At 34.9% G+C, this 24521-nt stretch overlaps 5 protein-coding genes across 10 annotated transcripts; 4 read left to right on the forward strand and 1 right to left on the reverse strand.

Annotated features, from left to right (window-relative positions):
* The first annotated feature begins 1450 nt into the window (after positions 1 to 1450).
* LOC136412009 (alpha-tocopherol transfer protein-like) lies at positions 1451 to 4114 on the forward strand. 3 transcript variants are annotated; one of them, XM_066394852.1, is made up of 8 exons: positions 1678 to 1943; positions 2061 to 2181; positions 2267 to 2458; positions 2803 to 3054; positions 3109 to 3302; positions 3357 to 3467; positions 3523 to 3673; positions 3969 to 4114. In XM_066394852.1, the coding sequence occupies exons 3-8, from the start codon at positions 2272 to 2274 to the stop codon at positions 4070 to 4072; spliced, it is 999 nt and encodes a 332-aa protein (XP_066250949.1). In that variant the 5' UTR covers positions 1678 to 1943; positions 2061 to 2181; positions 2267 to 2271; the 3' UTR covers positions 4073 to 4114. The 3 variants fall into 3 exon arrangements, with proteins under 3 accessions (XP_066250950.1, XP_066250949.1, XP_066250948.1); XM_066394853.1 differs by lacking the exons at positions 1678 to 1943; positions 2061 to 2181 and adding an exon at positions 1451 to 1551; XM_066394851.1 differs by having other exon boundaries at positions 1678 to 2181.
* LOC136412011 (alpha-tocopherol transfer protein-like) lies at positions 4113 to 9097 on the reverse strand. Of its 3 annotated transcripts, none has more exons than XM_066394856.1 (6): positions 8938 to 9097; positions 5101 to 5375; positions 4893 to 5046; positions 4643 to 4836; positions 4327 to 4588; positions 4113 to 4271 (listed from the first exon to the last, which is right to left on the reverse strand). In XM_066394856.1, the coding sequence occupies exons 1-6, from the start codon at positions 8984 to 8986 to the stop codon at positions 4231 to 4233; spliced, it is 975 nt and encodes a 324-aa protein (XP_066250953.1). In that variant the 5' UTR covers positions 8987 to 9097; the 3' UTR covers positions 4113 to 4230. The 3 variants fall into 3 exon arrangements, with proteins under 3 accessions (XP_066250953.1, XP_066250955.1, XP_066250956.1); XM_066394858.1 differs by lacking the exon at positions 8938 to 9097 and adding an exon at positions 8416 to 8568; XM_066394859.1 differs by lacking the exon at positions 8938 to 9097 and adding an exon at positions 7104 to 7486.
* A 1414-nt stretch (positions 9098 to 10511) lies between these two features.
* On the forward strand, positions 10512 to 13684 carry LOC136412010 (clavesin-2-like). Of its 2 annotated transcripts, none has more exons than XM_066394855.1 (7): positions 10512 to 10649; positions 11699 to 11848; positions 11901 to 11995; positions 12048 to 12198; positions 12252 to 12445; positions 13243 to 13421; positions 13476 to 13683. In XM_066394855.1, the coding sequence occupies exons 2-7, from the start codon at positions 11713 to 11715 to the stop codon at positions 13654 to 13656; spliced, it is 936 nt and encodes a 311-aa protein (XP_066250952.1). In that variant the 5' UTR covers positions 10512 to 10649; positions 11699 to 11712; the 3' UTR covers positions 13657 to 13683. The 2 variants fall into 2 exon arrangements, with proteins under 2 accessions (XP_066250952.1, XP_066250951.1); XM_066394854.1 differs by lacking the exon at positions 10512 to 10649 and adding an exon at positions 10871 to 11302 and having other exon boundaries at positions 13476 to 13684.
* A 2825-nt stretch (positions 13685 to 16509) lies between these two features.
* LOC136412262 (alpha-tocopherol transfer protein-like) lies at positions 16510 to 19842 on the forward strand. The gene is made up of 7 exons (XM_066395280.1): positions 16510 to 16673; positions 18305 to 18528; positions 18579 to 18673; positions 18756 to 18906; positions 19156 to 19349; positions 19401 to 19576; positions 19629 to 19842. The coding sequence occupies exons 2-7, from the start codon at positions 18330 to 18332 to the stop codon at positions 19762 to 19764; spliced, it is 951 nt and encodes a 316-aa protein (XP_066251377.1). The 5' UTR covers positions 16510 to 16673; positions 18305 to 18329; the 3' UTR covers positions 19765 to 19842.
* A 1304-nt stretch (positions 19843 to 21146) lies between these two features.
* LOC136412077 (retinaldehyde-binding protein 1-like) lies at positions 21147 to 23837 on the forward strand. The gene is made up of 5 exons (XM_066394962.1): positions 21147 to 21281; positions 21838 to 21935; positions 21994 to 22144; positions 23296 to 23594; positions 23643 to 23837. Exons 1-5 carry the CDS (start codon positions 21209 to 21211, stop codon positions 23823 to 23825), a joined length of 804 nt encoding a protein of 267 aa, XP_066251059.1. The 5' UTR covers positions 21147 to 21208; the 3' UTR covers positions 23826 to 23837.
* Positions 23838 to 24521: the final 684 nt, after the last annotated feature.

A 24521-nucleotide genomic window follows, 5' to 3' on the forward strand; every position in this document is an offset into this window, starting at 1 on the left:
TCCATAGCTCTACGCAAACCGCTTTACAAAATGTCGTCTGGTTGTACAATTTAATTCGTTTCCGATAAAAGTCACGTACTAATGGAAACGATGAATTCTAAATAATTTGATGAAGGAAGAAATGCCACTGCAGCATCTTGACAAGATGCTTATGGCTATCGTTCATAAAACTATTAAATTTATAAGCTCACAGTATTATTCAGCTCTCGAAGTTGTTCAGTTATTAACAAACCAGGACAAAATATTAAGGTGATACTGGCTTTATCTTTAGTTTACAAGGTGTAGCATAAGTAGGGATTTTCCTTTTAACCCGATATAGACCTCAAAAAATTAAGCAATATTTTTATATAACATTTTTTTCGAAATCTCAAAAACAACCGAAATATGTGCCTATGAAAGTTTTAATAAGTACCACATCTTTAGCTACTGCTCATTCCGGGACTGGCTACAAAAGGTGTTCGAAATTGTCTCCATTGGTTTCATTTGCGCAAATTGTCGCTCGCCTTATCCATGACTCTGTGCATGTTGTTAGAAGAGATGGCTTTCTTCTAATATCAGTAACATGTCCATCAATTAGTAATTCGAGTAATTATAGATCACTGTCAATTGAATAGTTTAAATAGTGATAGTTTGTTAAATTAACACCTGGAGCTAAACTTCACGACTGATTTTTAAGTAGCATGAGTAAATTGCATAAAAACAGTGAACATTAAATCTTTATTACAATAGTTGATAATTTTTTGTGGGACATTTTATTTCCTTTACATTAAATTTACTATTTTATGCAGGAATGAATTTTGATTTTGTACAAAAATTTATTAAAACTCTATGTGTATATTTAGTTTTTTTTTTGATTTCGAAAAAATGTTATATAAAAATATTGCTTAGTTTTTTGAGATCTATGTCGTGTTAAAAGGAAACCTTCTACTTATGTTACACCCTGTATACAATAAAAATTTTAGAAAATTCACTTTCTCGACTTTTTCACTTAAAACACTTAGCATATTATGAATTTTTTTTAATATGTTACCCATTAAGATTAATTTACCACAAAAATCTCGATATCCAACTTTCTTAGTTTTCCAGTAACTGATAAGGTCATAAGAATGTGTTTTTAATAGGAGTATTTCGCTTCCGATGTATAATGAGTGGAATGTACCTACCAGTCAAAAGAAACAATTCTTTAACGCACTTTCGTATAACCATCTTCAGTAAAATTAGTGCTTTAATGAAACCATTTCAACAAGACTGAAAAGGGCTTTCTTAACAATATGGCAAAGGAAAAAAACCCATTATTGCTTGCAACAAAGGTTAACACACGACCCACGACCTAATTTCTGCATCACGCCTCATTATAATCTTCAGTAGTAGTGATCATTGTTGTATTGATTGTCACTAGTGATGGTACTTGTTTGTTTTAAAATCACGTCTCATACAGACGGAGTTATTGTCTTTTTTAGGGGTCAGATAAGGCGCCATTAAAATTCAATATTTTGATTAGGCTCAATCCGAATCGTCTTTAATAACGTTTGGAGTGTTGAATTATTGAAGGTAAGTGAGGAGCTATTATTTTACTAATGCATTAACCCTGGTATAGTTCCCTTTGCGTTCATTGATCGTCAGAAAATGGAACTTGTTGCACATCTCGACTACATAAATGTCTCAGTCACGATCTGCAACTCGTTAGACTGGTTTCGTTGTGTAATATATTAATAGAGAAATGGTTGCTTTCACTTGGAAGTTCTCAATAACCAGAGAAATATTTCCCTTGTGCTATACTGGAATTAATGAGCTCGAACAACGCAATATTATACAGTTCTATATAAACAACACGTGCTAAAATGTGGTACATATATGTTGTTTTGCATCGACGCACGTTGGTGTGCACTTAAACTAAATAATAGTATTTATAACTAATGTGGCCATTAACGACCCAAAAGCAGGTAAAAATATACTTTTACATGCAATATAACACTAATTAAAATTGGATTATTCATTAATCGTTTAAACAATAATCGCGAATTAACATCGACCCGTTGTCGTACCACGATCGAAATTAGATACAGTATCGCTGTGTGTGTAGAGAGGAAAGTACCCCGTTTTGAACCGTCTGTCGGCACTACCGGGCTTTAGTTGCATTGTTTGCGGTGAAATTTGTGTTTGGCTGAAGCCACGAGAAAGGTACGACTATAAATAAGCTTGCATAACAACGTACTTTCGATTTCTTTTAAAATCTAATCTACATCATGATTTTGGCCTTCCTCAGAGTTAATGATAATGCCGATTTGCGTGGAAACTGACGAGAAGGGTAGCCCTTTCGTCACTTTAGGCACTTACCAGTTGAGGCTGGAACTAGAGGACATCTCCGGCGAATTTGAGGACAAGGCCAGAACTGAGCTGCTTGAAACCCCGGAAAGGCTGCGAGAAGGTCTTGAAAAACTTAAAGAATTAATCAGAAGTAAGTTAATGCCCTAACCTTTTAGCGTAAACTATTCAATAATTTAATTTAATAAAGAAATATTTATTAATCGCTTAAAATGTTCTTGACATTTGGTAGAAGGGATTAGCTTGCATGAATGTGAAACGAAGCTTTTAGCTGGGTCCACCTGTCATGAATGAGTTGACATATTTCATTAACCAAAACACCGTAAGGACAGTAGTGCCATCTGCTGGAATGAGGTGCTAACTCCCCCGAAGTTCCTTTTCGGGTCTTTTCGGGTCGAGCGGTTTTGAGTGATTTTTGTGTTATTTAGAGGCGATTTCGCAAAATAAATTCTGAGAAATCACAATAACCCATTTCAGATGAAAAGGGCTTGAGCCTTCCCATCGACGACGACACATTTTTAACTAAATTCTTAAGGCCCTTTAGATGCAATGCAGAACATTCCTTCAAAATCATGAGGAAGTTTTACAAATTTAAGTTAAAGAACCCAAAGTACGGAGGCCAGACTGTCACCCCCGCGGGGGTGCGTCACGTGTTCGACAGCGAAGTCTTCATGTTCCTGCCTACAAGAAGCAAGTTTGGGGGCCGAATTATGATCATCAATGCTGGATGTATGAACTCAAAATTTGAAATATTTCTCAACGTGAAAATGTGATGTATTTCAGCAAAATGGAAGCCCAAACAAGTGACCATTGAACACATGTTCAAATCCATAATGGTGGCCATAGAAATCGCCATGATGGAGCCTAAAACTCAGGTGGGGGGTGTAAATGTTATTTTAAATATGGAAGGTCTGGCTATGAGTCACGTGTGCCAATTTTCACCTTCTGTGGCAAAACTTATAGTTGAATGGGTGCAGGTGAGGATTTTTATACTTAAATAATAAATCTGAATTACGTTGTTTTATTTGAAGGAATGCGCCCCTATAAGACTGCGAGGGCTGCATATTGTCAATCAGCCCTATTTGTTTAACATGTTGTTCGCCCTCTTCAAGCCCTTCTTGGGGGAATATTTAAAGAAAATGGTAAACTACGAACTTACTTTGTAGAATTAGAAGATGTAATATATTTACTTTCTAGCTCTTTTTCCATGGTAAAGACTTCAAGTCGCTTTGCGATAAGATTGGACCTGAAAGTCTTCCTCTGCATTTTGGGGGAAATGCCAAATTTCCAGAGTATCCAGGCTCAATATTTTCAGATATGCTCTTTTACTATGATCATGAGTTTAAAGGTATTTTTAAAATTTTTCATTAATTATTTGTAATTTGTGTCGTGAAATGCGTTGCGCTACGCCTTTATTTGTTACTCAATCAAGTCCCAAACTAAAGCATTTAGAAAAATTTTAATGCTGCAATTCATTGGAGTAGGAAGTCTATTTTGACTGTTACAATTTTCAAAAAGTGTGCTTTTTCTTGAAACTTTTTTTAAAACGATTTTTCGTGCTATCAAATGCATTTGATTTATGCCTCCGTCCATACTCAAGCAAGTAGCAATTATTAACCATATATTTTTTCTTCTAATTACAGTACATCAGACTTATGGGTACTTCACGGAAAGCAAGGAACATGATTTGATGGCGTCGCACAATGAAAAAAACACTGTGTTTAATATTTGTGGTCAGCCAGGTTAACGTAGTTTTTATTATGTTTTTGGACAAATAAATCGCAATATTAAATAGAAAAACTGCTTTTTAATGTACAAATTTAACCGACATTTTATCACAAAATTATTCTATTCCCCTATGTATAACGTATAAACAATCATAAAAAAGAAAATCGATCAATCTATCTACTTGGGTACCTGCTTCTTGTAACCATACTGATTGATAGCTGAAACAAATTCTACATTAGAACACCATAATTCAAATGAAATACTTATTACTACCTCTAAACTCATCATCACATTTCTCCAACAATTCTAACCATTGGGACCCATCAATTCTGGGCAAATCGAGAGTACCACCATAACATTCTGCCAAGCATTGAGGATCCAGGTATTTATGCAGGGACTTGCGATCAGATCCATGGAAAATAATTCGGCTGCGCAATTTCTCCCTTAGGAAAGGTTTAAAAAGGGCGAAGACTATTTTGAAGATGTAGGGTTGGTTTACGATGTGGATGTTTTTGATTCGTAGAGGTACGCTATCCTGGAAAAGAGCAATGTTAATTCTGTGCAGATTAATTCAAATTAAAACACTCACTTGAAGCCATTCTACGATTCTAGCAGCGAATGCAGGGGTGAATTTTGTAGTTTGACTTAAAGAGAGACCATCCATATCAAAAATTACCACAGCCCCGCAGACCTGACTCTCAGGCTCCAGCATGGCGGCTTCAAGGAATAAAACACACCCTTTAAACACCTCGTCCAGAGTTACTTGATCTGTTTTCCATTTTTCTGAACCATGAAAGGAGGTTTTAGAAAGGTTTTGTGATGTTAAGAGAGGCACTTACTTCCTAATTCTATAATCAACATTCTGCGTCCTAGTTGGTCCCTATTGGGCTGAACTGTGAGGATGTTTTGCATGAAGATGTTTCTCTCCTTACTGGGCAAAAGTCCGTCGTACATCTTATGTTGTTTTGTTTTAAAGGCATAATATCTCTTAATCTACAAAACGAGCTTTTGAGTGTAAGTTATATGCACAATCAGTAAGAGACTCACTAAATCCCTGGCGCTTTCCGGATAAAACTTTGTGGGTCTCAAAAATCTGCGAAGCCACAATTCATTTTCTAAAGGAATGTACAAGTCAGTCTCCTCCTTCAATAGGTCCGTTAGTTCTTTTGTTGATTTTTCCACAATATCAGGAGTCTCTCGCAGCTCTTTCCTGGCAATTTCCTGGACTTCAGGTTTTAATTCATCCAGTTCTATCATTAGAATGTGGTTGCCCAGCTCTATTGTAGGCATCTCTTGCATATCAGACAACATCGTGGCTTTAACTGAAAAAACTCCCGTGTTAGTTTAAAAGTGAAGAGCTGATTTGAAAACTGCTGCTAATCTGAACTAAGCTGTTTGTATAGGATCGAGGACTATGTTGAAAGGATGTGAACTATGCTTAGGCAGTGAAAAACATGGACGAATGTAACGTAAAATTCAAGGTGTATTTGCTTTATTTCGAAGGTTAATTTATTACAATCAAGCATATTATTTAAAATAACAATACAGTCTTGGAGTTAGACCATTTATTGGACGTACAACTAAAAATGTATGCATCACAATAGCGAAGTTCTTGCTCTGTAACAAAATTCTTTGGTGACTTTACTGCATTAGTACAAAAAATCAGTTTCAAAATAATTTTGAGGCAATAATCGATTACTATTATAAAGTATAATCCTGAAGCACAAGAGGAAAACTGGATTTAATTGAGTTTTATTGAAACACCTCCAAAATTTTTTTTGATATCTGGACATATTTCTGTCTGAAAATTCTGAACATTTAGATGAGGTCACCCCTGGGGTAATAACTGAGTTAAAATCATGCTGACGCCATCTACCGGAATGCGCCCTATACCAAATTAATAGTACAGAAGATTTGAAACCTTATGAGCGATTTTTGAACCTTTGAAATGCGTTTTCGATAATAAATTCACACATAATTAAACAATTATTGAAATAAAAACCACGATTTACATTTTAATTACTAAATCAATTGGAAGGGCAATAAATTAATTTTTAAAGTAGTTTTGAATAACAGTATATATTAACATGGGCGAATTAGAAGTACGATAAATTCCCACAAATTTGTGGCAAACAAAAGAAAGCTTGAGTATTAATTTGTACGTAATTAATATGTACGACCAGATTCCATGATGAAGGTCATTGCAATTGACGTAAGCAATATTCGGCTATCAGTTTTAGGCAAATCTACAGGAAGAAAATGGTACTTTCTTTTTCCCAAATTGATGCAAAAATTAGGCTAACAATTATGTGCAGTGCATACCTCGATTAATCGATAATTTTGTTCATGATCAAGAAGTTTCGAAACCCACACTACATATTCTTCAAAATTAAGGTGAAGGTAATAACCTTAAAACAAAGGTCTTTGGCGAATTTTAACACATCATTATCGAGTCTTTATCCGGATATTAAGACCTTCTTTGCTATATCAAACAGAAGTATTGAAATTGCTAATTATTACCAAAGATATATTGTCAATTAACTCATAGTTAGGACATTGCTTTGCATGGCTTTATTTCAACATTTATTAATAATAAGTTGATCGCGGACTAATAAATATGGGTTTTGGTTCGGTGGTACCCAGTATGGTACTTAACTAGTTTCATACGAGTAAAATTTCCTTTACAAGTTGCATAGATTTGGGTCAAAGAGACCACATTTGAATGATCTATGAGATAAATACAGGATAATTTAAAGATAATAAGTTATAAAAACAACAATTCGCCTGCGGGATGACGCCATTATCCTGGTTAAGTTGCCTCATCCTTAGCAGCACAGATCAAGATCTAAAGTCCACGAGCGACGACGAATACATAATATTTGCAACAAGAAATAACATTGAATTTAGAAAAACCGCATTTGAATGCGAGTAGTATGTCAATAAATTTTCCTATACCCGACGAGATCAAATTTGCTTTGCGTTATTTTTGTTTGATCATTTTTTCAGAGAATTCTTTCAAAAATATTTAAACAGCAAACACACTGACTTACTTAATTCCTTGGACGGCATCTTGAATACGTTAACACTTCCGGTGAGACACAAAGAATCGATCGACCGTGGTGGTACTACACGTAAGTATCCACTTTCGATATTAACTTAAAGTGATTCGTGTGGATGGCGCAACCACCTGTATAGTTCTGATAAGAGATGAAGGTGTACCTATATGTATATGAAGTGGACAGAACCATTGATGACCAGCTCTTGCGCACCTGATGCACGTTTTTAAATCGTGATTATTGATGAGAACTAATTTGAATTGTCAAGGTTTGAGGGTCCAGCAATCACTGCAAGTTTCAGAAAGTAATAATTTCTGCATGTGGCAGATTGAAACGGTCGGGCAAAAACTGCGTTTATGTGTGGATTTCTGATAATTGCGACCATTGTTTGGTTGGCTATGATATGAGTCATTTTAATTAGTTAATAGCTTTTAACAGCCGCTCTTTGTTTTACTCTCGATTTGTTGTTAAGATATTTCTTGATATCTGGTGAATGAAACTAAATCATCGTTCCTTGGAAACTTTTATTAGCTGATGCCATCTATCGGAAATCACTTGAGACATTAGAAAAGCGGAGCGCCAACTGGCGAAACGCGCAGCAAAACTTTAATTTTACCCGACATTATTAGTTTTCGACTTATAAAGCGATTTTCCAGCATAGTAGTAGCAACTTTTTCAAAGTTAAATTCATAGAAAATCTACAAATGAATTCATTATAATGGAAAATCAGTTTTTTTCACTTTTAACCTAAATATTTACTCAGATGTACGCTACAGTGGCACTAAAATTTCTGAAACCCTTTGAGCAAGTTCAACAGATACAAACTGGTAAATTATGTACCTTTAATAATAGCTAACAATTAACAGCGTTTTTATATTAAAATATTAAAGTTCAATAATAAACATCAGAGGTCATGTATCATCAATAATAGCTCTCTGTCATATTATATAACATACATATGTATGGATGTATGTATGTATATATGTGATGCCAATGTTCACATCTTGCTAGACGCTGAGTGAGATATTCGGCGTATCGATTGTATGCTTTATATTATTTTTCCCGATAACAAATCGGCTCTCCAAAAGGGTCAGAACTGATTCGGTATTCTTTGCGACCAGACACCTTGTGTTTTTTTGTCATTAAAATTTCGTTACCGAACCATTAATTTCAATTTTAAAAATTACCGAAAAATAAACCTACACTGAACATAACTTATATACATATTTACATCTATTCACTTCTGCTGACATAATTAAAAAAAACGAATGATTTTTAATTTATTTTCTGATTTATTGATACTTACATTTCTCAGTGGCGGGTACCACTCTGACACAAACCAAGGCCATACAAAAAATATAATGCACACTTCCACTTAATATTGGTTCCAAGCCTCCCTTTTAACTGGGAGCAGATCCCTATCATGGCTAATTAAATACATTTTAGTGTCAAACATTTACACAAAAGCTAACTTCGATTCAATCTCCACACGCGCTGCATTTAGGCACGTGGATAAAATCCTGAGAATGTCGTTTGTGCTTTTATATACAGGGACTTTGGAGTTTTACCAACAATAGAAAATTAAAATATGTATTTCAGGCGTAGTAAATTAATATTCTGTTTAAAAGCAATATGGAAGTGCAGGCATATAAATTGAATATAAATATTCAATTTTTCTAATATTTTAAATGAACAATATTCTTGACAGAATGCTGAAAGTATAATTCAGAGAATTTCACACGTTTGTTGAGAAATTAGCTTACTAATTGTTCTTCAATTGAATTTTCCTTTTACCATACTGAGTAATATTAAACAAATTCCCACTTACAAGCCGCTGTTGGTGGCAGATAAACTATTTTCGCGGTGCTATCACTCATGTTTCAAAAAGCTGATACGACACTACTTTGGTCTTTAAACTGAAGCATTTTATTATGGGATCCTATGTTTTATTCGACTAAAGAGCAATCTTATCATTTCTCTGTACCCAAGTAAGTACCAGTAGTATTTAAAAAGTCTACTGTGAGGTTGCCTGTAGTATATTTTAACCTTTGAAATAAGTACTTACATATCTCTGAAGGGGCTCTGAATACAAGGTTGGCTGCACAATTCGACATTTTATTTATTGTTGCCAATAATAGACGGTATCAAAATATCGAATAAAATTTACACCTACTAAGGAACACTTGAAGAATTGTTGTTTAGTTGAAATAAGCTATAAGTGGGTTAAAGGCTTATCAGAAAATGCAATTCGCCCGCAGAAACAATAACGAATATGAAGTGTGTTTAGCGATAAAAAAATTTGTAATTTAAATAGAATGCTTATTCATGGTTTGTCAAGTAATGTTCTTACTTAACAAAAAGCTTTCAGCAGCAGTAATAATCTCTGGATTTGATTGATGATGATTGTGTATTCACCTAGTCTATATTATGACATACTGCACTCTTCAATTTTTTTTATCTTGCCACAATGATTTAAAGTAAAAGTCAAATTTAATAGAGAGTTCCATACCATAGTTTTCGATGTAAAAACGAGATAATTCTAGTATCTTTTCGTTTTTGACTAGTTCTGATAATTTTTTTGTAGAGACTATGTGTATGGGATAAAATATGCACAGTTTGTTGGTGTTATTGGTAACGATTTATCATTTTCTAAATGTTTTATGATGATATCTAAGAAAATAGATTGGTTGAGAGAAGTTCTGAAATACCTGATTTCACTAGAAAATTTTATGACCCCTCTGGAAAATTTTGAAAGTTCTTCATTTAATTTTGTAGGTTGATAACTTCGTTACAAGCAAAATTTCGGCGAACAAAGGGGGAAAAGCACCTTTTCGAGCTCTAAATTAGGTCAATAAAAGTAATGCTTAAGGACGTAGATGAATGACTAGCAGTTGGGTCCTTAGAGTCTAAACGACTTACTGAAGTAGTCCACAAGACATTTCAGTTATTGTTTTGAAAATTTCAACAAATTTTGAACAAAAGAAATATAGAAGAAGAATTAAATGGTAACACCCCTGATCATTCCGTACAATTTACCTAAGAGCACTACCATAAAAGTAATGTTTATTTACATATTTTTAAACGTACGAGAGTCGATTATCAATGTCCAATTCCATTTTCTTTAATGTTCTCTGGATCTTACAATTAATAAATTTGAGGTACTAGCAAGACATGACGTCTGGCTTTAAAGTGAAATGTAGTCGCATTGTATGCTAATAGTTAATTTATTTAGAAGCATGTTTGAACAATAAATACACCAAGTAGTTATAATTCACCAAAATCTATTTTTTTAGAAAAATGTATGTAATATAATAACAAATTACATTTTCAAGGGGAATCTAAGGTAAGCGCTGGTAGAAATGGTATAAACATACACAAGCAGATGCCATTGATGTAATTGCAAGTGAGTGTGTTAGTTGTCTTCACCCGTCGCAGTTCGCTCTCACATCGACTGTGGTTACGTAGTCTCGGTTTTGCAATCTCTTCTCTAGTGATTTTCCGCAACGGCCAACATTCTCCGTCCCGTTTAGAACTTAAAAAGTGAGTTCTTGGCCATTTCTCATGTAGGCTTGTTGGCCTTGAGGAATCCTCTTTTTGGAAAAAAGTTAAGGCCTTTATATTTATTAATAATTGCTATGCTAATTAAGTCTTTTTTTGCTATGTAAAAAAAAGAAAATTGTTGTTATTTGCATAAAATCTGAAGGTTTATTTGAAAAAAATACATTTTGCCATTAAATAAAGGCAAAGATCGTTCTGATGGTATATAATGACAAGACCATAAACCAACAACTCACAATCCAAAGATAAATCTAACTGTTCGTGAAACACCATCGCAGTTGTGCTATTTTGGCAAGAATTTAGATTTTTTACCGTAGTATCATTAGAATAGCTTTATGGCACTGAATTATCAAACAAAAAGCTCTTAATTTTCTTGCCTTATAACTAAGTGTGCACTCGGTTTTGACGCAATAGCCGCATTGTTCAAAAGCTACCCGAGCGTGTATTACACCATTCCCACCTTCAAAATTTCACTTAGAAGTTTTAAATGGCCGTTTCAAATATTTTTATCATTAGTTCGACTCGTTAAGTGTGTTATTTCTCAGGTGGTTATATTGCTGTTTCCTTCCCTGAAATTAAGGAAAGTTGGTATTGTGTGTGAAACATGGGTAATTGTCAAAGATATGGATATACAAGTGAGTGCAAATAAGAGAGAATGCAAAAGAATCTTCATAAATAATGAGCTAAAGCATATGATAGAGAATTAGGAAAAATATTAAGTTCTGTGGTAACACTTCTAGTGCTCGCGTTTAGATTCTACAGGAGTGGTATGGCGAAAGCAATTTTTGTTTACATTACAAATCGTTTTCTGCATTTAAATGGCACAAATTCACATTGTTTGTACAAGATTCAGAAAAAAAGAATCGGCACAAAAGTGCAATATGCTAATTGCTATTCTAATAATAGCATCGGTTTCTAGATACTTAAATGAACTTCGTAGGATAATTGACTTTCGCCTTTTGGAAAAAATATTCTAGTCATTAATAACAAATGTTTTTTATGAATCATCTTCATACTCATTAATAACTTAGTTCCTCCTATACCTATGGACAGTGAAGTTTTCTACGAGCTGGATTTAGGGACACCTCCTCAGGAGTTGCAAAAATGGGCTAAGGAGAATATTAGGGAAGATCCAAATACACGTTGTATGATACTGGAAGATTTTCGGGATTTGATATATGGTTGGTGTTTTTGCCCTGTATATCCAAGATTGATTAATGCATTTTTTACCAGCCAGAGGGGAGTGTACCCCTCATAGGATCGATGATGCCTTCCTTCTGCGGTTCCTCAGAGGGCGCAAATTTAACGTTGAAGCCGCCTATAAGTTGGTAAACTCCCATCTTCCAAAATAAGCTTAATCCTAAAATTACAGAGTTTCAGTTTGTGAATTACTATAACTTCAAGGAAGACAATCCAGAGTTCTTTGAAGGGGTGAACCTCACCCGACTGCTGCGCATCTCTTACGATGACATTATAACGGTCCCTCCCTACAGGGAGGCGAATGGGAGGAGGATTCTCCTCTATAGAATGGGTGTGTTTATTTCCTGAGGATAATTTTTAATATGGTTAATTAAAATTCTAAAGGAAAATGGAACCCAGAAGAATATACAATTACGGAGCTGTTCCAGGCAACAATGGCGATTTTGGAGCTGGCCATAATGGAACCAAGAGCCCAGATTTTGGGGGGAATTGGGCTATTTGATTTGTCTAATTTGACCATGCAACAGGCGTACTGTATGACTCCTAGTTTGGCCCATAAAATAGTGCAAATTTTGGTGGTAATATCAAAAATTCCGAGTAGGAAGAATGTTTTTAATTTGATATCCCGTTAACTTATAGAATGTAAATCAATATATAGGGATATTCTAGATTCCGAAGCATTGTTTAAAGTTTAAATAACAGAAATATGAGAATTCACATGTGGCTCATTAGCTATTATTTTGAAAACATTCGTTTCATGCATTTAAACTTTATTAATATTTTAGCTTAAAATCATCTAATTATGAAAAAAAAATGGTAGCATAATTAAGTAACATTTAATAGTATAATGCGTCATTATTTGAAGCAAAAATTAGAAATTTGTCTAGAAAACGTACATCATAGTGAAAGAAATTCCCCCTCTTGAAAGTATTCGTTGGTACGATTTTTCATGTACGCTTATTTTAGCTGTAAACTCCTTGTATGTAAGTATGAAGAAAAATTATCAGTTAAATTAAGTAGAAAACAATAGAATATAGAGCTATCATTTAAAATTTGAAAACCAGAAATCTATTATTCTTGACACACGGGAGAACATGAATTTTTCGGCTTCCATTAAATTGTTGATCTAAGCTAGTCAATTAGTAACATTTATAAAATGTGGCGCTAAGATTGGTATAAAAACCCAAAATCTTGCAGTATATTAATGGAAATTTAGGAAATCACCATTCAGTCAGGACATATCATTATTTAAAATGAGCGTGAAGGCCTTGAAATCTTTTAATCCTTAAGAAAATATCAAATTAGGCGTCTTGACAGGTTCTATATTAACTCTCAATATTCTCAATTTTGCTTCTACTCACAAAAACATTTCCAGACTTCCTTTCCAATGAAAATTCATGCACTCCACATAGTATTCCAACCCTGGATCTTCGACATCGTATATCGGGTTTTCCAACCATTTATCACGGGTCCCATGAAAAACCGCATTTTTTTCCATGGAGAAGACTTGACGAGCTTACACAAACACATCGATCCGAAGCATTTGCCTCAAAAGTATGCCTTTTTTACTGAAATTAACGTAGTTGTTAATAGATGATTGGTTTTGAGGTATGGGGGCAAACACCCGGACTACGATTTTGTACCTTGGGTTGATGGGTTTAACAGAAATGCTCAGATATTAGGAGAACTGAAGGATTTAGGGTATGATATAGGCGACAAGGATTTGTTGGAGGAGCACAGAAAAGATTTAAAGGAGAATCCGAGTTTATCGGATAGGAAAGGCAATTAGGAAGTGTCGTTTTAGTTCTTGTTTTGGTGTTGCTTGCTCAGCTTTATTACTTTTTATTTTTATGTTAAATAAACGTGAAGAATTACATATTTATGGCTTGTTTCTTTCCTTATCGTTTTACTGCATTCATTCAGCGCATATTTACAATCAGCATAAAACCACAATATGCTAATTTTGGTTATGCAATAATGCGTCGATTTTAAAAAACATAAAAGAAAGCGTCACCGGCCAATTAGCACCGCATTCGCATCTCGAATTTAACGTACTATTCAATCAGGATAACATGATTGATGATCAGTTTTATTCGTTAATAATTTAGTTCCTCTCGTGTTTATGGATAGTGAAGTTTACTATGAGTTTGATTTTGGGGAGCCGTTATAGGAGTTGTAAAAATAGGCCAGGAAAAACGTTAGGGAGGAACCAGAGACATGTTGCAGGCTCTTGGAAAATATCCAGGATTGAATATATAGCTACTGAGTTTTTCCTGTGCATCCAAGATCAATTAATGCAATTTAAATCAGTTAAAGAAAGTGTACTCCTCATAAGACTGACGATTCATTCTTGTTTCGGTTCCTCAGAGAATGTAAATTTAGCATTGAAGCTATCTATATGAGTTGGTCAACTCTTATTCTTCAGAATAAGCCTATTCTTAAACCTCCTGTGTTTCAGTTTGTGAACTAATACAATTTCAAAGAGGACGATCCAGAGTTTCTTGATGGGGTGAACTTCATGCAATTACTGCGCGTTTCTTGCGATGATACCAGGACAGTCTCTCCCTACAGGGACGAGGATGAATGGAGGATTATTCTCTGCAGAATGTGTGAGTGAATTAGTGAAGATAATTGGTCGATATTATGGAGGTAAATGGGATCCGGAAAGTACATATTATAGTTACGGTTTGTACTTCAGGTAGCAATGGCGATTTTGGAGCTGGTCATAATGGAGCCGAGAGTCTAAATTTTGAGAAATTTGGAATTTTTTTTGTTAAATATCACGGAAACTTGTTGAATAATATATAGGAAAATTCTGGACATTGAAGCTTAAACAACACAGATGAGTTTAAGAAGTTAAGTAGTACTTAAGAAGAAAAATGAAAAATTCTCTTTTTGAAAATATTCGTTTATTTGTCTTTGAGAGTTAATAATTTATTAGCTTTAAGCTATCTAATTTTTAAGACAAATTTACAGTTATATTAAATAAAAATCAGCAACATACTAAATTACTAACTGATACATGAAATTCAAAAGTCCATTATTCTTGATGCACTGGCGAATATACCTTTTCCAGGTATAATAAAGTTAATCAACGCTAATCAAGACCAAACCGGTGTAATAATTAATGCCTTTACTGAGAGATGGCGCCAGCTGTTGTAAACAATTTAAATAATTAATTGTGTAATCACCATCATGTCAGGAAAATAAATATTTATTCAACGGTGTCAATAGCTCGTCAATGTAGCAAAGCTTTTTTACATTAATTTGCAACATTCTCAATTTTTCTTTCAATTAGATCATCAATTTAATATCAATAAACAAACACATATCGATCTAAAGCTTTCACCTCAAAAATAAACTTTTTTTATTAAGGTTGAGGTTGGTATTTATAGTTGATTGGTTTTGAGGTGTGGAGGTGGAAAAACTCGAGCCACGATTTTCTATTTTAGATTGACGGATTCAATTGGAGTGCTCAAATATTGAAATACTTTCTACAGATCTGGGGGTCTGTAAAGATTTGTTGGGGAGAAGAATTTAAGTACCGAAAAACAGTCGCAATGAACCGCCAGGCTGCCATTTGAAAAAGAGAGGATAAATAGAAAAACTGTTTTTTGGTATTTAAATTGCTTATAAAAGAATAAGTACTCAATAAAATAACAAATTAGTTTTTTTCTGTATAATTCTAAAAAAAAATTGTGTTTAATACGTGTACCTCAGTGGCGTAGCTCGACATGAAAAAACCATAATTTTTTTTTAATAATATATTTTTGGACTAAAAATGACGTCTAGATTGTAAAAAAGAAAAAATTTATAGGGCATTACGTTTAAAAATCGAAACTTGTGGTCATTTCCGATAAAACTGGAAGTGCTACATAAACGTCATTAATGTCAATCAATCGGCTCTATTTTCATAGAGCTTCCCTCCAATTTTCGATTTTCTAAAACAAAAAACAAAAAAGTTATAAGGGCGAACCACCTTCTAGAATCACCCGGTATATTTCGACTTAATTCGATAGGGAGAAAGACTAGGAAATGAAGTTTTAGCTATGTCATTGTTATAATAAAAGAGTGGAATTACATGTATTTGGCTTGTTTGTTTGAAGAGTAAGCAGTGTGCGGGTAGGCAATCGCATTAAGCCAAATTCTTAATTAGCTAATGGTAAGTAATAAACGGTTTAATTAAAAGTAATCGAAGTTGCATTTTACAGGTGATGCAAATGCGGTTATTGCAGGTTCTACGAAATTTTTTTTCAGTTATTACCAATGACCTAGAAAATGGTTTCAAAACGAGCAAAATACGAAACCCCTTGGGTCTTTTCTCCCCTCTTTTAAGACCTGGATCGGTTTTCACACGCACAAGATTGTTTAAAACAAACTTTCCGGCTTCGTTAAACTCTCTTCGTGTGGGTGTCGAAGCTCGATACACCGGAAAAGATGGAGATAAGAGAGAAGACTTATCGGCTCATTTCAGACGAGAAAAATTAACGTTTACGAATTTAAAAAATCATAGTGATCTAGCTGAAGTCAGTTTCAAGTATGGTTATTCTTCAACCGAAATTTTATCAGTATTTAATGGTGCTACAGGGTATTGTTCAATTCCAAATTATGAATGTAAGCTGCTACATCACGAGTCCCGATAAAGAAACACTGCAGTACTGCTAATTTCAATTCGGTTTAACCTTTGCCGGCGATCAGTATTCGTCTAATCGTAGTGGGTACTTGCAGTGATTAGTGCTTAATTGATCCATCAATAATTCTCATTTGAAACTATAGTGCAGTTGGTTCTAGTGCCGTCAGTTGAAGGTAGACCTCCCTGTAGACATACTTGACCTCTTCTTTTGCCTTATCAATAGAATAAAATTTTCACTACATTATCACATGTGATTAACCATAAGACGCATTAATATTCCATATAGCCCGACTTAGTGTCAGTTTTTGGTGCGTGTAATTAATGATTAGTTTGTTTTGTGAAGGGAAAAACAGTGAGTAATGAGATTATTTTATCATTTTCCTCCTATTAACCAACGCGCGATTCTTACGCACAAAAGCTGCGAAGTACTGCATTCAAAGTTCTCAAGGTCTCTAGACAAGACCTATTAACGTCTGCAGCTAAACCAGATAAACATATGACTGATATTTCTTCATCCACAAGAATCCATCACCGGATATTTTGGGGTCGTTGACCAGAACTTTGTTTATTGTTGATGGGTTTGTCTGCATCGAAAGACCGGTTTCCAAAGGACATTTTTATCCATTAAAAAGGTTAGGGATAATGTCGAGGCAAGGTGACTAAAATGCGACGTTTGGAATATTGGATATCGTTAACTGGTAATTACAATTAATAATGAATCATCAGTGCTGCGGGAAGTTTATGGACTTTGCGAGTGTCGGGGAAAGGTTTTTTCGGAATTAAAAATCTTGCAATTGATCTCGAATTATGCAAAAGCTGGACGGTTTCACAAATGGTCTCCGAATAATTCGAACATGAGAAACCGATCGGAGTTTCAAAATCAAATCGTCCGAACTTCAGATAACCCAGACTGAATGGACATTTTTAAAAATCCCCCTAAACTGGCCTATGCCATAAGAAGTAAGAGGAAATTGTTCACTTTCTATGCCATCGCTGAACTTTTGTTGCTTCCTTATGGTTATGTAATGGGACTTGCTATTCAAAGGCCTTGCGGCTTATAGTATGGAATTACCTAACTAGCCACAAGTATTATACAGGGTCTGCAGGAAATTTATATGCGCACAATAACGTTCCTACCACAGTCCTATATTGAAACTGCGAAAAAATGCCAATTGATTGGTATTCTACGAGCAGGTAGAATGTAGGAGTACTTGTATGGACTATTGTTAACTATCTAATCTAGAAACATCAAGATACGGATTATTGCAGTAAGAAAACAGTCTCGAGCCTCGATTTGCATGTGCTCGTATAAAAATTTTTGAGTTTAAGTTAAAGAAAACAAATTGTACTGGTAGGTTAAATGTTGATTAAAATGGGGCTATCAATTTTGAGGTAGACTTATTCGCAATCAATTTAAATGTCTGTACAAAATGGTGGATGTAAATTATAAAGATCAGGTGTTCTTTAAAATTTGGTTTCATTCTTCTCCATTATATCCACAACCATTTTCATTAAACTCAGCATTTCCACGTTATTATACGCCTTTATCGCTTGTAACGTTGCCCATGCATTATTGTTGCGTGCAAAACGATGATACATATTTGAAATTACCCCAATTAGAATAAGTCTAATTTCGTACTAATCATTAGGTACTAATAGAAATGACCTTCGTTTAATGGATAATGGGTACTTACCAAAAAAGGGCATAGAATAAATTTCTTTTATTAGGTGCTTTGTCTCGATGATAGTCGTGAGCTACTAATAACACCTATAAAAGGCTATTTTTTACATTAATTTATTTCAGCTCAATAAAATTGGTTATTAGAGTCATGGAAGACAGTTCAAACAATAGAGAAATCCTCCTCGAAATCCAACGAGAAGCCATTGATGATGAAGCTTTGCAGCCTTCGTTCGACATTTCAGAGCCGGACCCTCACGACCCTTTGATGAAGTGGGCCGAAAGGAACATAGGGGAAAACAGAAATACCAAATTGGAGCTTATTGAGGAGCTCAGGAACATGATTTTTGGTAATATACTTATCTTTTTAAATTCATATTTTCAATGGAGTTAATTTCAGAAAGAGGGGAATGTGAACCTGACAGGACTGATGATCTGTTCCTGTTGAGGTTCTTGAGAGCCAGGCATTTCATCGTTCGAATGGCTCACAGGCTGGTAAGAAACATTGAAAATCTAATTAGTGAAAATGCTTTGTCATGCCACGATGGTTTCATTGCATAAACAATCATTATAATAGATAGTCAATTACCACGCATTCAGGGAGGAAAACCCAAATTACTTCAGAAATGTGGACTTCAAGAAAATTCTGGAAATAGGGGAGTCTGAGATATTCAGCGTGCCGCCTTATTTCGATGAAGATGGAAGGAGGATGCTTTTCTTTAGAATTGGTAGAACGTTTAAGTATATTTTCAATTAAATGGCGAGTGGACTTGTGTACGATATTAGTTGCATACATCAGCTGATTGATATGGTGAAGTAAAATATCAATGAGCTGGTGCGATCTCTCAGGACACTTTTCCAAGAATTGAATTAGAGAGAGGAATAACCGCGTCTATTGTACATTGACATTCTAAATACATAGGAAATTCGATCAGTAGCGAATAATACAAGATAGTAACTTCACTTACATCTTTAAGGGAACTGGAATACCTCACAATTCACCACCGAAGAGCTATTCCAAGCTGTGATCCTTTTAATCCAGGCGGCGATTTTAGAACCAAAGCACCAAATTCTGGGCGGTGTTTGCGTTATGGATGTGGGCAATTTGGGTGCCAACCATGCTTGGTATCTCTCTCCCACTATCGTTAAGCATATGCTCGCTGTGGCTTATGTAAGCTTCTCATCGTTTGCTCAAATTAATTTACAAATTTAATTCATCTAGAGCTCTCTGCCCCACCGCGTTGAGGCCGTCCACATCATCAACGTTTCGAAAATCTTCGATTATGCTTTCAGCATGTTAAAACCTCTTCTCTCGGATTACGTTAAGGCCAAAATTGTCATTCATCCAGATTTGGAGAGTCTTCACAAGCACGTCTCCCCTAAATACCTGCCTAAAAGGTTTAAACAGAGATTTAGTTCAACCAGAAATATGATTTTTGTTATGTAATAGGTATGGAGGGATTCATAAGGATTATAGCTATAATGAATGGATCGCCGTTTTGAAAGAGAATGAAGGGCTGATTGACGAGGTGGAGACTTGCGGCTATGAAGGTGGAAGGGAGTTTTTGAAGAACCTGCGCGTTTAAGGGTAGAACCAGTTAATGTATTGTGATATGTGCCTCATGTAGACTGTAAGTTGTAATATTAAAAGAAATTTTCACCAGAAGGTTTTCCAGGAGTTTGTTTTTCCCTTAAACGTAAGAGAAGTTGAAATCGGGGGGCTCTCTCATTTAATTCAAGTTAATGACTATTATTAAGCTTTCGTCTCCGCCATTCTTAGACATCATTATTTATCACGATGGCTAATTATGGCATGAGTGATAAGGACGTTGCGTACCAGAATGGCTTACAGCAGTGGTCATAATTACCCATTTTGTCAAGAACTTGTCAAATCTGAATCGATTTTTAGAAGTTTGAGATTGTGAATTTACGTGCAAATTTTCTTCCTCAAATTGATAAATGAGGAATTTGTTGCATGAGTTTATTGATTTTCATTGTTAGCTAGCTTGAGACGAGTCCAAGCAATGGAAGTCATCTTCTGGATTCAATGGCGAATTTTACTATTTTGTTTTGTTTGGGAGCTACACCTCACATGCAACTAGGTTGATGAAGGAGGTTCAAGACCTTCAATAAAGAGAATTAAAGAGCACGAAAATGATATTAAGAATCGAGAATTTCATAAGTCAACAGCATGCAAGCCTGCTTTTGATAATGGTCACAAATTAAACAAGCGGAAAATCAAAAAAGTCGCATATGTTTTATTTGATCAAAGCCGATGTGACGTCTTTTGTCGAAAAGATTAAAGATTCGCCTCCGACGCTTAGAGAATATCTAATGGCAGGAGCATTTACGTATAATAAGCTTTATAGGCAGTGGGTTAAAATGTCAAAAGGATTATCCAAATTATCAATGTTGTAAATTTCACGTTGTTTGTTAATTGTACTCATCTTTGCAATATCTGAGCAAATAGAGGTCACTTTGAAAAAAAATTTAGGCATCTAATAATTTCAATATAATTTCCGGTACCCGCGGTGGGATTAAAAAATAATTTACCGTTAATAACTGCAATTAGGTAAATTAATTGCTGTGTGACTGAAATAATACTTTAATTTTGCTTGATCTAGGGATTCATTGACTTTAATTACTGATAATCGAATTAATCGTAATGTTTAAACTTCAATTAATCATTCCTTCGTCTAGCTACTGCTTTGTACGCTCTAGGGCCGTAGCCATCATATGTGCCTGAGTAGTGGAAAAAGTAACGTTTTGGACCAGGATTTTTCAACGTATAAGAGTTTTGTATTTTGGACATGAATCTTTTACCTTAATGCTAATTTTCAACTAGCAAATTAGTAGAAATGCGACTATAATTTTTCTAGTTGACCCTCGTAGAAGAGGATACATACATATAATACGAGTCGCCTTGATATGTGTTATTCGTAGTTGATTCACGCAGACTTCAACAGGAAGTCTCAGATGATCGACGTTTGGTCGAAGGTCTTATTTGCTTAAATATCAAATAGTGCGAAGATGATTAAGGAATTGTGTCTGAATGGAGATGAGAAGAAGAAGAGAGTTGAGGAGCTGAAGTGTATGATACAAGGTCAGTTCAATTCTTTGGTTTCGCTTTAAATTTAGCTCGCGTCTCGTCGAACAATTTTCTGCGTAGAATTTGTTTAGCTTCATCACGTATGAACAGCAGTGTCCATCAAAATAGTCGGAAAATTTTGCTTCGTCATTTTTCAATTTTGGTGTTTTGGGCTTCAATCATTCTGTTCATTTACGGACGAGTTTTTTTATATTATTCATATCTTACTTTATTGCTGCTAGAGAATTTGCTTTTTTCAAGGGACTGCGTTAGCTACATTAGCAATGAACATAAAACAACACGAGTATTTTTAAAACGAACTAATATAAAACAGCATTTTTTTACGCGTAAAATTCCTGTTGCTATCATTGAAGTCTCCTATTTCTGAAACAATTAAATTTGTCAACATAGTGAAAAATAATTATATTAGAGGATGATTTACTATTCCTTTTGCAAAGCGAAGAAGTGTTATTGAAAGGTTAACAAATTATGTATTCCAATCAGAAGCACATAACTTTCGCTCTTTTTACCGCAACTAGACCTCCAAATCGATTGGACTAATTTTTTTTAGATGACACAATACTGCGTCAATTCCCTTTTACGGACGATGTATACTTGGAGAGGTTCCTAGGAGGAACTTCCTTCGTTGTCGAGGAGGCCTTTAATCGAGTAAAAAAGAAGACGATTTCATTAAAATTTGTCCTTCATAATTCATTTCTGAATTAAGATGAAGACCTACTATGAGCTGCTTTTGGAGTTCCCCGAATGGTTTACCAAAGATTCTCCCATCGCCAAGAAGCACGTGATAGAGGAGGAAATCCGAGTGGCCCTCTCTGAGACTGATAAAGAGGGACGCCCTATCTATCTCGTGAAATTAGGTGAGAAAGTTTTATTTTGACGATCTGACAATATAAATTTTTAGAAATTTGTAAGTGGAGCGCGGTCGTAAACGAAGAAATGAAGACAGCAGAAGGTGACTTTGAATGGAATGCGCTATTTGTTATTGAATTTTTAGATTCGCTTCAAAATTTTAGGAATATGTATTTGGTCAATTTTAAACTTTTTCAGAAATATAGACGCGTAAAATATTGCACTTTTTACAGCTGTGGATTTCTAACTGTTCAAGTTAGGCAAAGTCGATTTGTCACATTCCGGTGTAAATTTTTGAAGATGAATCTAAATGTCGAATTTGACAAATTCAAAAAATATTGAAAATTTTGGCGTAATGTCAAATCTCGTGGTCGCCATATAGGATTTTGGTGGCGTCGAATGGGTAATAAAAAAACGCTTTTTAACCATATATGACAAAGGTGCTTTTGGACTTATCAGCGTAGAAAGTATAAACAAAAGCATCATTTTACTTTAGTAAACTTGGAAACAAGTGCTTTGATGAGGTTTTGATTTTTTTCGTGCAAATTTATTCGTTTTGAATAAAAAAATAATGTTAAAGTATTCATGTCTATTAATTATCGAGATGCAAATTGGACCATTTTTACAATATACTACTATTAAAAAAAATGAATTATTGTCATTTGCATAAATATTCAAGGCTTAATTATAAGGTTATTGTCGTTGCCAAATGAAAGCAAAGGTCATTTTGATTTTATATATAGACAACAGTATGCACTAAATGGCCAAGGCAGTTTTCCCTTACTGTTTGTGTCGTTCATCTGAAAATCTCTCCTCTCCTCTACAGTAAGAAAATAATTGTCTGAACACATAGTTCCCTTACTATGCATAGAAAGGACGTTGGAATATCAGAGGCACGTCTAACACAAAGTCATCTGTTGTCAGCAAATGGCTTAATCAATACTCTACATTTATGATTCACCGTCTATTGGGAGGTTTTTTAATAATGACCTATTTAAATAAAATATATAGGTTTTTGATCTTTTAACTGAAAACCAGTCGCCACTGTTTCATATTCCTACCGTCATCTCTCCTCTAATCCTTTTAATAGCCTTTTACCTCTAACATGCGTTATGTCTTGCCTACACTGAAGACCAGTACTACCATATATTTTTTACAGCAAATTGCAACCCATCCAAAATGGAGCTTCTGGAAATAGTTGCAGTAGATGACATCTGGATCGAATCAATCCTGCTTAACTTCCCTTCAGAGAAGGGCTTATGCGTTTTGGTAGACATTGCAAATCTTCCCTTGAAGAGCTTAAAGTGGCTCACTCCTCACAACATAAAAACAGCAGTGAAGAAGATCCAGTGTCTGCCCTTTAAGGACTATAGGTTTCACGTGGTCAACAATCACATGATGGTTAAACCAGCCATTAAGATTTTGTGGCCTTTTTTGCCCAGCTCCATCAAGGATGTGGTGAGGGTCTTAGTTACGAATTATAAATAGGTAAAAGTGGATTTTTAGGTCAAGTTCCATTTTGGAGACAGAGACTCTCTGCACGAGTTCATCGACCCTCACATTTTACCTCCGGAATATGGAGGGAGGAATTCTAACATTGACTATGAGGACATTTTCAGGCAGTTATTTGAGCAAAACGAGAGGATTTTTGAGAACTTTAGGATGTATCGACAGCTGCAACTGGTGTAGCTTAATTAATGCGATCTTGCTAAAGTTTGTAAGTAATACATTAACTGTTTTGAGTAATCTTTAGTTTTTTTGAAGTACCACTGAGACAACGCACACTCCGTGGCCTTATTGGCGAAAACAACTAAATCTGATGCAGGTGCTTTGATACAATAATAACGTTGTTGTAAGTGGTACTGTCTGGTTGGTACTTAAATCCGAATAATAGCATCAAAACGAGTTTCAATTTTTTTCTTCCAATTTTGCTCAAATCGTAGAGTGGCTGTCTTAAGGCTAAATAAGCTTCAATAACAAAGGGTGCTTTCGATGCTCCTTCAAGGGTCTAAATCCCCAATAAAGCAAATTGATTTTCATTTATATTTCAAGTTGAAGTGCCTCCTCCAGTTGAGTCGAGTGTGTGTTTTGCATCACTAACAATAATTTCTACATCACTTTTAGAAATAAACAACAATAATGCTCCTGAGCCTCCTCCTCTTAAAAATAGCGGTTGCGTCACCATCTATCAGGCTCAATCTTTATTCTCATAAAGTGGATTTTAATATTGCCCTGGATATGAGCTAGGCTCAGAGATAAAATCTAGATGAAACGAGTCACCATTGGGTGATTACATAAACGACATTAAGATCAGCCACATTTCCAACCTTTGAGGTTTCCATCATACGTGATACCTCGTTCGGGTGCTTTATGGGCACTTATAAG

Source organism: Euwallacea similis, chromosome 11 (genome assembly GCF_039881205.1).
Source record: "Euwallacea similis isolate ESF13 chromosome 11, ESF131.1, whole genome shotgun sequence".
Lineage (NCBI taxonomy): Eukaryota > Metazoa > Arthropoda > Insecta > Coleoptera > Curculionidae > Euwallacea > Euwallacea similis.

Bases quoted from the DNA above. Each gene is read 5' to 3' on its own strand.
- LOC136412009 (XM_066394853.1), top strand. From the start codon at position 2,272: ATGATAATGCCGATTTGCGTGGAAACTGACGAGAAGGGTAGCCCTTTC. The intron at 3,055-3,108 runs GTATGAACTCAA...GATGTATTTCAG, and splicing joins TATGATCATCAATGCTGGAT to CAAAATGGAAGCCCAAACAA. The intron at 3,303-3,356 runs GTGAGGATTTTT...TTTTATTTGAAG, and splicing joins TTATAGTTGAATGGGTGCAG to GAATGCGCCCCTATAAGACT.
- LOC136412011 (XM_066394856.1), bottom strand. From the start codon at position 8,986: ATGAGTGATAGCACCGCGAAAATAGTTTATCTGCCACCAACAGCGGCT. The intron at 4,589-4,642 runs GTGAGTGTTTTA...GCTCTTTTCCAG, and splicing joins GAATCGTAGAATGGCTTCAA to GATAGCGTACCTCTACGAAT. The intron at 4,272-4,326 runs GTAGTAATAAGT...AATTTGTTTCAG, and splicing joins ATGTGATGATGAGTTTAGAG to CTATCAATCAGTATGGTTAC.
- LOC136412010 (XM_066394854.1), top strand. From the start codon at position 11,272: ATGGGTAATTGTCAAAGATATGGATATACAA. The intron at 11,996-12,047 runs GTAAACTCCCAT...ACAGAGTTTCAG, and splicing joins TTGAAGCCGCCTATAAGTTG to TTTGTGAATTACTATAACTT. The intron at 12,199-12,251 runs GTGTGTTTATTT...AAAATTCTAAAG, and splicing joins GATTCTCCTCTATAGAATGG to GAAAATGGAACCCAGAAGAA.
- LOC136412262 (XM_066395280.1), top strand. From the start codon at position 18,330: ATGGAAGACAGTTCAAACAATAGAGAAATCCTCCTCGAAATCCAACGA. The intron at 18,674-18,755 runs GTAAGAAACATT...TCATTATAATAG, and splicing joins TTCGAATGGCTCACAGGCTG to ATAGTCAATTACCACGCATT. The intron at 19,577-19,628 runs GTTTAAACAGAG...GTTATGTAATAG, and splicing joins CCTAAATACCTGCCTAAAAG to GTATGGAGGGATTCATAAGG.
- LOC136412077 (XM_066394962.1), top strand. From the start codon at position 21,209: ATGATTAAGGAATTGTGTCTGAATGGAGATGAGAAGAAGAAGAGAGTT. The intron at 21,282-21,837 runs GTCAGTTCAATT...AATTTTTTTTAG, and splicing joins GCTGAAGTGTATGATACAAG to ATGACACAATACTGCGTCAA. The intron at 23,595-23,642 runs GTGAGGGTCTTA...GTGGATTTTTAG, and splicing joins CCAGCTCCATCAAGGATGTG to GTCAAGTTCCATTTTGGAGA.